This window comes from Apodemus sylvaticus, chromosome 2 (genome assembly GCF_947179515.1).
Source record: "Apodemus sylvaticus chromosome 2, mApoSyl1.1, whole genome shotgun sequence".
Classification (NCBI taxonomy): domain Eukaryota; kingdom Metazoa; phylum Chordata; class Mammalia; order Rodentia; family Muridae; genus Apodemus; species Apodemus sylvaticus.
The window spans coordinates 122404822-122417470 of NC_067473.1; the positions used below are offsets into that span (position 1 = coordinate 122404822).

A 12649-nucleotide genomic window follows, 5' to 3' on the forward strand; every position below is an offset into this window, starting at 1 on the left:
CTCCAAGGAAGCCCTGCCCCTATGCAAACTACGGGGGCGCGAAGGGCACAAAAATAATATAGTTCGCCTTCCAGTGCGTGGAAGGCTAAAGTTTCTGAGAGCCTGCTCTCGCGAGAGGTGGAAAGGGCGCAGCGTTTGAAACATGGCGGACGACGTAGATCAGGTAACTTTGTCCTGAGGCGTTCGAAGAGGACGTGCTTTCGCTTCCCGGCCCGACTCGCTTTTCCCATCCTTCCCGTGGGATGGCCCTTTTCTTTTTTTCGAGTTACCACGGCCTTCCGCAGCCCGGCCTGCTCCTGAAACTTCGTAGGCCCAGAGTTTCTCAGCCCGCCCATCTGCCCATCCCGCTCGTCGTCGCCCTTTCTCTGTGGAACGCGGACGGCTGTCGATGCCCATCTCTAGGAGATAGCTGTCGGGATTCCGACAGAAAGCGTGACGTAGTAGTAGGACACCAGCTTAGTAATTGGTGTCAGCACCTGGGCCACGGCAGTGGCTCGCTCGGGGTGTATTATGAGGGGAGGTCAGGGAAAAGGTGCAGTTATATGAGAGAGAGAAACTGCCAGAGATGCAGTGTGAAGAAAACAAGCAAAGATCTGGCACACGGGTTAACAGAAGGGCCCACAGGCCTCCTCACCTACCCTTTCCTATTTCTTAGGTAACTGGCGACCGAAATGACTTACATTCCCTCACATGCACACCCCCTAAACGCACACATACACACACACACACACACATACACACACACACACACACACTACCCTACTGTGTTTCTTTTCAGAGCCTGTTGTTTTAAATATGTGTTTCTTCCACAACTAGAGTCTGAGTTCCTTAATAGGGATCTATGGGGACTGGAGAGATGGCTTGGTGGTTAAGAGCACTTGTCGCTCTCGTAGACACCCCAGGTTGTGTACCAGCACCCACATGCTGCTTTCACTCCTTAGCAGTGATTGGAACACCACACTGCCTCTGTATTCCATTACCAAGCCTTCTTCTTTCATCAGCAACAGACCACCAATACCGTAGAGGAGCCCCTGGATCTTATCAGGCTCAGCTTGGATGAGCGAATATATGTGAAGATGAGAAATGACCGAGAGCTTCGAGGCCGATTACATGTAAGTCTGTTAAGTTATCTCAGAACCACGTGCTGCCCTGTCGTCTCTTCTAGCTCCTTACAAATAAGAACTGCAACACGAACTTTTTTGGATTTCTTTTGGGAGTTGGAAAATCCTTTATTTGCTTTTAAAATGTTTTCCTTAACCAGAATGGTTTTTTAAAAGAAGGATGGGACTCCTGTGAGACCAGAACAAGGCATCTGATACCCTGGAGCTGCAGTTACAGACAGTTGTGCGCTGCCTGATACTACGGTTGCTGGGCGCCAAACTCAGACCCTCTGCAGGAAGCCAGGGCTTAACTGGAGCATCTCTGCAACCACAGAGAGCACTTTCTTTTCCTTCAGTTTTGTCTTCTGTTTATTTATGAATACACTTGTTTGTTCTCTTTGTTATAGACAAGGTCATACCGTGCAGCCCAGCTAGCTTCAGACTCAGGGTCCTCCTGCCTCTCTCCTTACAGCTGGGATTATAGGCATACACTGCCGTTCTTGGCATTGTCCTGGATCATTAAAAGTTATTGGACAGGGTGTTCCAGTTTTTGACATAAAAACTCTGCTTTGTTATAATAAAAAAAAAAATTAAATAGCAGGCTAGAGATAGCTCACCTAGCATGAGGCAAAGCCCCTACCCTAGCACTACAAAAAAAAAAAAAAAAAAAAGAAAAAGAAAAAGGTTAAACAGCATAGAAATCTGGGATTAAAAACAGAATTGACTACATAGTTGCCCACATCTTTTCTGCATGTGTATATACTGTCTGTGTGTGAAGGGGGATTCTAGTGAGGTGACATGTGCCCATAATTCCAGTACTTAAATGACCGAGGCAGGAAGATCATATATGAGGCCAGTCTGGACTACATAGTGAAACCTGGCCTCAGATATACACACTTTTTTTTTTTTTTACATTATTTTTGTGTGGAATGATTATACAGCTGACACAACAGCATAGGATTCTGTGTAAGGCTTCAGTCACTTTTCTGTTTGTTTGTTTTCCCAGCTATAAAACTGCATGGGCACTTTTACATATATTGCTTGTGCACATTTATGATGTCTATGGAATTGGTCCCTTGAAGTAATGTCATTGTGGACTTAAATTTTGTCTTTTGTTACTTTCCTCAGAGCTGTTTGTTTACCACAGGAATTGAAATAAGTCTTTTTAGTTCAGAGCCAGGCCATTGTCTTAGACATTCTTAGTTCTTTCATGAAACCTGAGGATAAAGAACCTCTGGGGCCAGGAAGGAAATTAGGCCATTGATCTACAAGCTAGCCTTGTGGAAACAGCAGTGTCAGTTTGGTGAGAAATGTGGCATGATGCTAAAGTGCCTGGCTCTTTGGTGCATGGAATGATACCCAGACCAGACTATTGCCTTTTTTTTTTTTAAACGTTTATTTATGTATTATATGTAAGTGCACTGTAGCTGTCTTCAGACACCAGAAGAGGGCATCAGATCTCTTTACGGATGGTTGTGAGCCACCATGTGGTTGCTGGGATTTGAACTCATGACCTTTGGAAGTGCAGTTGGTGCTTTTACCAACTGAGCCATCTCTCCAGCCCCAGACTATTGCCTTTAACTGGAGGTGTCTGCAGCTCTTACCTCTGTAGCCCAGCTTTCTGTTTCCTCCCTGCTCTCCAGATGAACATTTTGCTCATTCACATAGCTGCCAATCAGTTCCTTCCCAACGTGGCTGTTAGACTATTTTTAATCTTGATATGAGCAGGCAAAAGTACTTAGCACTTTGTTAGAAGAACATGGAAGTGGGTTCAGAACAAGCCCCAGGAGGCTCGCCATTTGGTAAAAGGAATGAACTTGGGAGGTTGCACTGAACACTGTGGTTTCGATCCTCCCTCACTGAGCCCACAAATGCCAAAGCATGTTAAACTCTGGACAAGTTATAAATGGGCAAAGTGGAGGTGGGACAGAGGGCTAGTGAGCAGAGTGCGAGGACTGGAGTTTAGATCCCCAACACCTGTGGACGCACCAGGGCTAGCCGGCCAGCTAGACAGTCAGCAAGCCCTTGTGTTCAAATGGGAGATACCTCCTTAATGCACAAGGTGGGAGCACCTGAGGGAGGCGCTCAGCTCACCTCTGGCACCCACACACATGTAAACATGCAGTACACATGTACACTACACACACATCCATGTCCACAAAAATGAGTCAAATTTTGCTACACCTGTTTTGTTTTTGTGAGCATCAAACGACAGTGTCCTTGCTTGAGAACCACAGTGCTGTCACACAGCAACAGAGGACTTGACGCTGCTTAGTATCTCTGAAAGAAGTCTGACAGAATTTGCTGGTTTTTCATAATAAATTGTTGTGAATGGTGGGACTGCCTTGGGTAACAAGTAAGGGAGGTACTTAAGTATTCTTGGGTTACTTTGAGTGAACTCACTTTTGTTTTTTTCTTGGGTTTTTTTTTTTTGGTTTTTTTTTGGGGGGGGGGGGTTCAAGACAGAGTTTCTCTGTGTAGCCTGGGCTGTCCTGGAACTCACTCTGTAGACCAGGCTGGCCTCGAACTCAGAAATCTGCCTGCCTCTGCCTCTGCCTCTGCCTCTGCCTCTGCCTCCCAGAGTGCTGGGATTACAGGCTTGCGATGCCACTACCACCCAGCATAAAAAGGTAATTTTTGTTGCTGCTGCTGCTATAGATTTAAAACAAAGTCACACACTAATAGCCAGGCTGATCCTTCTCAGCACTCAGACTTTGGAGTAGCTGGGGGTACAGCTTGCACTCATGTCCCACTCAAAGGTCATTACAAAAGAACTAAAGTCTGTGACCTATAACCTGGCACAAACTGACCAGAAGTGGAAGAATACAGACAAATACGCCTGCCTCTGCCTCCCAAGTGCTGGGATTAAAGGCCTGCGCCGCCACCACCCAGCTAATGTGAACTCACTTTTTATCATAAGCAATATTGTCACTGGGAATAGCTTGTAAAGACATGATAAGCTAGCATGAGGGAGTGTTTGCATGTAAAATTTTGGGTGTAAGTATTGAACCTGTTACTTACAATCCACATGTATCTTTTGAGCCCTGTTCTGTGTTTCTCAAATCTCCCCCTCCCACTTCAGGCTTATGATCAACATTTAAATATGATCCTGGGAGATGTAGAAGAAACTGTGACGACGATAGAGATTGATGAGGAGACATATGAAGAGATATATAAAGTAAGTTCTGCAAGTCTTTGCTTTGACAATGTCAGTTCTCAACATGCAACAGCTTAACACATATTTGTGGAAAGCCCATTATGTTTAGAACCTACTTCAGATCTATTGATAGATTGTATAACTAAGGGCTGGAGAGATGGCTTAGCAGTTAAGAGCACTGACTGCTCTTCTGAAGGTCCTGGGTTCAGATCCCAGCAACCACATGATGACTCACAACCATCTGTAGAGCTATAATGTACTCATATACGTAAAGTAAATTAAAAAAAAAAAAGAGTATATAACCAAATGCAAGGGTTTTGGAGTCACACAACCTGTTTTTAACACCGATCTTAAAGACAGCTGTATTGCTAAAGCCTGCCCCAACATGGGTGACAGTTCACAAAGCTGGGAACCTGGCGCACTCTGCACAGCCTAGAGACAGCAACAATTTGAGAGTACCCCTGCCGGTCAGCTGAGCTCGTCTGAGCCTTTGCCTCGTGAATACTGGGATTAAAAGCTTGTGCCACCATACCAAGCCCACAAATACAATAATTAGTTTTCTTTTTTAAACTTAAATTTAAAATTTATTTTATGTATCAGTGTCTGTATATGTCTGTGTACTATGTGCATGCGTGGTGTCCAAGGAAGCCAGAAGAGGTCATGAGATTCCTTGGAATTAGAGTTATAAACAGTCATGAGCCACCCTGTGAGTGCTAGGAATTGAACGTGGACTCTCAGGAGGAGTGGCCAATACTCTTAACTGCTGATCATCTCTCTTCATCGTCTCTCCGAAGGTGTCATGTGTCTTTACTGCAGACCAAGGCAGGACAGACTGGTGTTGTAGGGAGTGTCTACCATCCTTATGCAGAACTATGGAAAACAGTACATTGCCTTCTTGTATCTCTCGTTACCTTTGAGATGGGAAACCAAACAGCAGCCTCCCCTTGGCCTGTTGTATGTTTTGCACTCTCTCAGCTGACATAACTAATGAACAGGAACATTCTCAAAACAGGAAGGAGCCCACAGACCACTATGATTCCCAGAGTTTTCCCCCACAGTGTTTATAATTAACTCCTAAGTGAGTGGATCGATACTAACTGACTAATAAGACAGAAAGTGGTTGGCCTGTTCTCTTGGTTCTTGGTCCGCCACAGTTAGAGTATTGCTCTTGTTGATTGCTAAAGTGTTTTGGCTCTAGCCCACTTTTCCTGCTGTCCATCATGTCCTTCACTGTAAAGTGTGGATAACTGCCAGGTTGCTCTTGGTGATGCTGTGCTCTTTGTAGCAGAACCATCTAACCCTCATCCTAAAACACCAGTCTCGCATAATTACAGATCTTTTGGAAACCAAAGAGACAGCATCTCTATCACACCACCCTGATTAACCATACCCGTCAGCAGCTGCATGGTCTTTGCCTGAGGACAAAGTGTTTTTAACTGAAAAGCTTGTTCATCACAGCTTTTTTTGTACTTGGGCTTAAAAGCATCTGGCATTGTTTCTTTCTGCCTTCCTGGTAACTAGTCAGTTCTTGCCTGATCTCATTCTCGTACTTCCCTGCTGAATGTATCTGTTATACCAGAGCACTTAACTAACACTTGGCTTTTTCAGCCTTTGTCTCCACAGTCTGTAGGTTTGGGAGGTCTGTGGCTCCCAGGTTCTGCTAACGTTTTGCCAAGGCTTAGCCATGACTCCAGATGCACTGCCCAAAGCCTGACCACTAAGCTCAAGCCTTGGAAATCATGTTCCCCGTTGTGCTCCCAGGAGTACATGGAAGCAGTGTGATGGCTGGGCTCACTGGAGGCTGAGGCCCTGCCTACAGTCAGCACAGTGCTAAGTTGGGAACATTAGACTTCTACCCTCCCGTTCCTGAGACCTCAGTGTACAGGGTCCATCCACCGGTGAAACAGTGACTACCCATTGACACTCAGGAAGTCACTCTGGAAATCCATGGCTAAAATTCAGCCATAGCTGAGGACGTAACTCATTAGTAAAGCATTTGCTTAGAATGTGAAAGAGTTCAGTCCCCAGCACCCTCTCCCCGAGTCAGTTCAAAAGCAGACATAGTGGTACAACCCTGTAGTCCCAGCGCCTAGGCCGGAGAGGCTCAGAAGCCAGGACACTTGCTTCTTCCCCCCCCCCCCCCCCTTAATCTGTATTTTGACACAGTCTACTTACAACACAGGCAGTTTTGGAACATACCATGTCGCTGAGTTGTACTTGAACTCATGGTGACCTGCCTGCCTCAGCCTTCTCTATGCTATAGTCATGAGCCACAATATCTGCCTTGGGTTTTGTTGTTGTTTTTTCGTTTTGTTTGTTTTTCGAAACAGGGTTTCTCTGTGTAGCCCTGGCTGTCATGGAGCTCACTCTGTAGACCAGGCTGGCCTCAAACTCAGAAATCCACCTGCCTCTGCCTCCCAAGTGCTGGGATTAAAGGTGTGCGCCACCACTGCCCGGCCAGCCTTGTTTTTATTTTATACTTGTTTATCTAGTTTTTATGTGTATCAAGAACCTCAGGATGCCAGGGGAGGAAAAAAGGCACTTACACACACAGTGAAAATCTTAAAAAAAAATAGTAATCCCAGCACTCGTGGTTGAGGGATTAGAAATTTCAGACTACCATGGGCAATACAGCAAGACAGACCCTATCTCAAAAAAACAAAACAAAACCACAAAACCCCTCTACCTTGTGTCCGGTTCTGCTCACAAAGAAGCCTTGGAAAAGCATTCCAGTAGTACACAGGAAGAGGAGAGTGGGTCTGGGTACACAGCAGTGTCGCTGCTGCAGTCACCCAGGAGATGAGCACTCAGACTGTTTAACCTGATCCTGCTTGTCCCTTTTGTTGTTCTCTTCCAGTCCACAAAACGAAACATCCCCATGCTCTTCGTCCGGGGAGACGGTGTTGTTCTAGTCGCCCCTCCATTGAGAGTTGGCTGAGACAAAAGAAGGATCCTGTATAGGAAAGTGGAGATTTTGCCTCCTGAGATGTACAGGACACTCCAGAGAGAGAAGCCCACACACTCTGATAGTCAGGAATGACCCGAGGATCCCTCCACCCTCAAAGAAGTTCATTTGTAAGCAACTCACAAGCCCTCCAGCTAAATGACCTGTCCCTTTTTCCAGCCCTCTAGTCAGCGTGACCGCCTTGCTCTTTTCAGGACTTGGTGTGCCTGTTGTTCTTGCAGTTACTTTCAGGTTGTTTTTCTTTAAATTAAATTTGATGTTTCCTTTTTTATTACTTTTTTTTTTAATGTGTCTTGTGGATTCTCAAGTTTTTTCCCAGTGTGTGCAGTATGTCTCCCATGTCTCAGGCACCAGGTTGGGTGTGAGGAAGAGTGGCCAGTCTGCTCCTGCCCTTATCTGAGGTAGCAGTGTCCAGGCAGTTCTCGGGTAGGGAGGCCATTGTTGAGAGCCTTACCTATCTTAGGTAAGGTAGCACCAAATCTCAGGTAGCACCCAGTGAGAACTCAACAAGAGGGGAGGCAAATGACCCAACTGTCACCCTACTAGGAAAATGCAAAGCCTGACTTCTGTGACTCTGAAGAAACTGTCTCCTAATCCTGGCTCATAGGCCGCCAGTGTCAAGGACATGGAGAGTCTGAGCAGGGAGCAGCTGGAAGCAAATCTACTTCCATTCTGGCTTCAGCCAGCCTACGCTTCACATAGACTCACAAGAACACTTGGGAGCAACACCTTCTATTTAGTAGTTACCCTGTTGTGAAAATAGAAAATGGTCCCAGCACCACAAAAAGAAGAGAAGTGTAGACAGTCCACACTAGGGCATGTGTCTATAGATGTGCTTGCTGAGTTCGCTAATCCACTGTCAAGTGCAGTTGGCTCATGTTCTCTGAGCCAACGTCATGTTGAAGAGGCTTTGTTTTCATTATTGTACCTGTTCCTACAAGTTAGAGAAGAGAAAAACAAGTGTGACGGAGCTGATAGAAGTTGTCTTCAGTGAGTAGGCGGGGCGGAACCCTCCCTTTGCCCTGACCACCCCACACTGTCCCTAGGCTTCAGCTGTGCTGGGGATGTCCTGTTCACTGGGAAACATAGGACTTGGGAATTCAGCTGTGCCAAGTGGTCATTCCTTGAGATTCCCTTCCTGAGTAGACCGCTTAAACAAATCCTAGCAGCAGTGGGCCTAACTAACTTGCTGACTAGCATGCCTCTGGCAAAGCCTCTCTATCATAGTCCTCACAGGAGCAAACGGGTTTGCAAGGTTGGCAGCTCCTTCAGGTTTGGGACTCAGTCCTCTAACTTAACAATTTAAGCAGACCCCCCTGCAGCTGACCCCCATCTCAGGGCTACCACTATTGGTTTGAAGTAGTACCATCTAGGACTTGTGGCAAAGGGTTCCTAGCAACTATGCCTTAGATTTATGGCCAGAGAGCCTCAGCTGGGCATCCCACACTTGCTGGAATTAGCAAGAGTGGTTTCTGTAACACAGCGTCTGTGATAGTTACAATGTGGACTGCCCTTCATAGCCTTGGGTATGCAGTACTTGATCTCCAGCTGGTGCGGCTGTTTCAGGAAGCTATGAGTCCTTTATGGGGTAATTGATGGAGGGTGGCCTTGTGTTATAGTCCAGCCCTGCATCCTGTTCTGTCTGCTTCCTGAACCCCCCAGATATAAACAAGCATACCATGTTCCTGCCATCACAGCTGAGCCTCTCACCACAACGCCTTCCCTACCTGGGTAATGTACCCTCAAAGTGTAAGCCAAAGTAAACCCTCCTATAAGGTGCTTCTTGTCAAATATGTGAGCATAGCAGATGCCACACCTCCACCCTTGGTCATTTCATGAAAGAGACGGGAATGGTGGTTGCTTTTTCTCAAAGACAGAAAATACCAAGCTATCTTTTCAGTGTGCTTTAGCTACAAGTGACAGTTTTAAGTTGTAAATTTCAAAGATGTGCCCCAATACATGAGGTGTCATCCATCTGAACAAATGCTTCCGTGGCCTTTAATTTACTCTTCAAGAGTAATATTCAGTCATTGCTGTCCCATCCTGTGAGCAGCTACCAGCAGTAAGCAAAGCTGTGATGAAAACACACACACACACACAAGCGCTCAATAAAAAGTAAACTGGGGTGCCCCCCTGGCTTGCCCCAGACGCACAGATTTCTGTTTAAGGAAAGAAAAGCACAGTGGATACCCGTCACTTAGCTCTCTACTGAGCTCCGGGCAAGCACTTCTCTCTGGCAGACTCAGACATCTTGTGCTCGACCATCGCTTTTCATCCAGCTGTGAGAATGGAGGCTACAGTGAGCCAGGATGCCCACCTTTCTCATTGGCAGCCAGAATGAGGAGACACTGCCAGAGGCAAAGGCCTGTTTTAAAGATAAAGTCAGTTGTAAGTTGCTGAAATTAGTAGTGACAGATCTCTTGGGACACACCTCAGCCTGTCGCTGTGGAATCTCATCAGAAGCTATGGAGCCTCTCAAGAAATCAAGGTGGGCAAAGCCGAGGCTTGTTCAGTAACAGACTGGGCAGCAGGGTGGCAGCAGGACCCTAGGGGCGGCTTGTAGAGTCCTGCTGCAGCACGGGGTGGGGTTCCTAAGCTGGGGGTAGGTATTGGCTCCTCTGCTTCTGGGAACTTAGAGTTGAACACAGTCCCATAGACAAGTGACTGCTTGTACCCACAACCCCAGGCTAAGGCCTGGCCAACAGCTGGTCCTCCAGCAATGCTGAATTGGTGAAGATTAAATGACACCGGGCCTGCAGCTCTATGTGATGCATTGCAGGGGGCGTAAGGGGCCAGTGGTACTTTGGAGAGGCAAGCTGTGCACATAATTCTCCAATACTGACGTTCCCACAACTCAGTAAGGCTTATTTCCCTTTCACCCCTCAGCCATCATCAGCTACCATGTGCCTGATTCTTCCAGCAGGCGCCAGCTGTGGGCACCTAGCCAGGCATCAGTTTACATGGAAAACACCAAGAAATGAGGAGTACAAGGCCTGATGTTTTCAACTCCTGCAGGCCTGTTACTCCACTCTCACAGAGCATGTCGATTCTTATTTTCTTGGCTGAAGCTTAAGTTTCATGGGTGTGGATACCGCATGCCCCACTGTGGTTTCTGATATTGATTACCCCTGAGGGATTCTTGGTATTCTTCCCATCTACTTCCTGTGCCATGGAGATCCAGGGTGAGGTGTTGACAGGAGCCCCCAAGTTGTCCTTTGTGGGTTGGGAAAGTTCCCACACTGCAAGAGGATCTTGCAGTGTCATGAAGCCAGATAACCAAGCTTCAAGGCATGGCTGTGCCAGGTGCCAGCTAAGCACATGGAACACCCAAGGTCAGTTGTAAGGATTAAAGAGTGTCTACATGAGCAGCCCAGGACAGCCTGGGAATTGTCCCCAGGTTGGAAGCAGCACAGAGAGGTCATGCACAGTGGGCAGAAGTCGCTCCTTTAAGCTGCCCTAGTCCAGCTGCTCTCCACTCTGTCTCCCTGAGTTGTTTTCAGGACAACCTGTCTTTGAAATACTTTGATTTGTCCAGTTAAAATGTACTTTGCAAGGGCTGAGAAAATGGCTCAGTGTTTACCAAGTGTACATGAGGATCTAGGGTCAGATCCTAGTACCCATGTGAAAAGGAAGGTACGCTGGAGCAAACCTGCAAAGCCAGCCCTGGAAGATCACCAGAGCTTGTTGGCTAGCTAGGTTTGCTGAATCACTAAGTCCCTAGGTGAGAGACCCTGTCTCAAAAACTAAGGTGGAGAATGGTAAAACATAAACCTCTGGCCTCTCCAAGTGTGTGTGTGCGCGCACCCGCACACATACATGAACACATACTCCACACCAGAGAGGAACAAAGATGTTTACCATGTGCCAGGATCTGCAACAGGATCAACTAAGGGCCTGAAACAAGTGCTATGAAGGAAGAGAAGGAGAAGGAAGAGGGAGAAGACAGAGCATCTTGAGGGAGTCTGGTCTCTCAGAATGGTAGGCTCTGTGAGGATTTGGCAGAGCAGTGAGAAGCCCTCACCACCACTACCACCCTGGCTGAAGGTCGGCAAAGATGCCAGTGCTGGAGAATTCTGCATCAAGTTGGGCATTCAACGAAGTGAGAAAGTCTAGTGTCAGTCACTCAGTACTTTGATCTCACAAGGAAAATACAAAGATCTAGGGAGTGGAAGAAACCTGCCTAGGTCACAGCACCCAACAAATGGAACTCAGAAATGGAATCAGGGCACTGTGGGGCTCAGCTCCGGCAGCACCATTAACACAGCTCAGCAGCCCCTGAATAGAGGGTATAGTCTGAGGGCTGTGGTCCCTTCAGACCGCATGCCACCCGCCTCACCTCCTGTTCCCCTTTGGTAGGATTCTTCTGAGTGAGCAGCTGCTGTTGGGCTAGACGAGACCTGGTCTCCCATGCATTCTCACTATGGAGTAATGCCTCCTGGAGAAAGCAGAGGTGGGTAACAAGCATGCTAGTCTTGGCTCTGTGGATTTTGGCAAGCTACTCCCCGTTCCTGGGTTTCACTTGCTCACAATAGGGGAAACACAGACAACTTCTAAGAGAATTCACCTAAACTTGCATGTCTTTTTTTTTTTTTTCTTTCCTCAATTAAATGTATTTTTAGCCTGTACATAAAAGCTAAACATTGAAGCTTGGCATTGTGGTGCATTCCTGTAATCTCTGCACTCAAGGGGCTGAGGCAGGAGGATTACAAGTTCTAGACCAGCCAAGGGCAATGTAAATCAATATCTCAATAGACAAGAACATAAAATAGGCACACATAAGTAAATAGGTGCACATTGGATGGGCTCTTAATGAATATAAATGTTTATCTCCAAACATAATAAAAATAATTAAGTTTAGCTTATTTGTGGTGAAAACTTAAAATCTTTTCTTGTTGCTTGTGAAATACACAGCCATCACCACAACCTTCTGTGTAGCACACCAGGTCTGATGCTCTTGTTCAAGTTTCCAGAATCATCTTAATAACGTGTTTTGACACTAGAGGGTGCCACACTCTTCCCTATTCTGTTTCAATTTGTCTTGGTTCACTGTCAACATATTAGATGGCAAACTGTGCCATTTAATTCCTTAAATCCAAACTATGTGAAAATCCAACTGCACTTCCAGAAGCACAGGACAAACAACATCACATGCACCACAGCCCCAGGAGATAGTTTTCAGGCAAAGTATCCTAACAGTGGCAGCTCCTGTGATGCAGAGCTGGAACTATCACCACCCACAAGAACACACACAGTCTAGGCAGGATGGTTTTCACCAGCATTCTGGTCTTGGGTGTATCTGGGTGGTTGAGCTGAGCTTTGGAGGGCATGGAGCTCAAGGCCAGACTCTGCCACCTCACTGAACAGATTCTTGTTCCTGCTCTCAGCCTTAATGTCCTCATTTGTACTGTCCTTCCAGCCTAAGAGCAC

General features: G+C 46.6%; 1 protein-coding gene across 1 annotated transcript; it reads left to right on the forward strand.

The window, feature by feature from the left end:
- Window positions 1-61: 61 nt before the first annotated feature.
- Lsm3 (LSM3 homolog, U6 small nuclear RNA and mRNA degradation associated) lies at window positions 62-7493 on the forward strand. Its single transcript, XM_052174333.1, has 4 exons — window positions 62-163; window positions 1002-1112; window positions 4183-4278; window positions 7115-7493. The coding sequence occupies exons 1-4, from the start codon at window positions 143-145 to the stop codon at window positions 7193-7195; spliced, it is 309 nt and encodes a 102-aa protein (XP_052030293.1). The 5' UTR covers window positions 62-142; the 3' UTR covers window positions 7196-7493.
- The last annotated feature ends 5156 nt before the right edge of the window (window positions 7494-12649 follow it).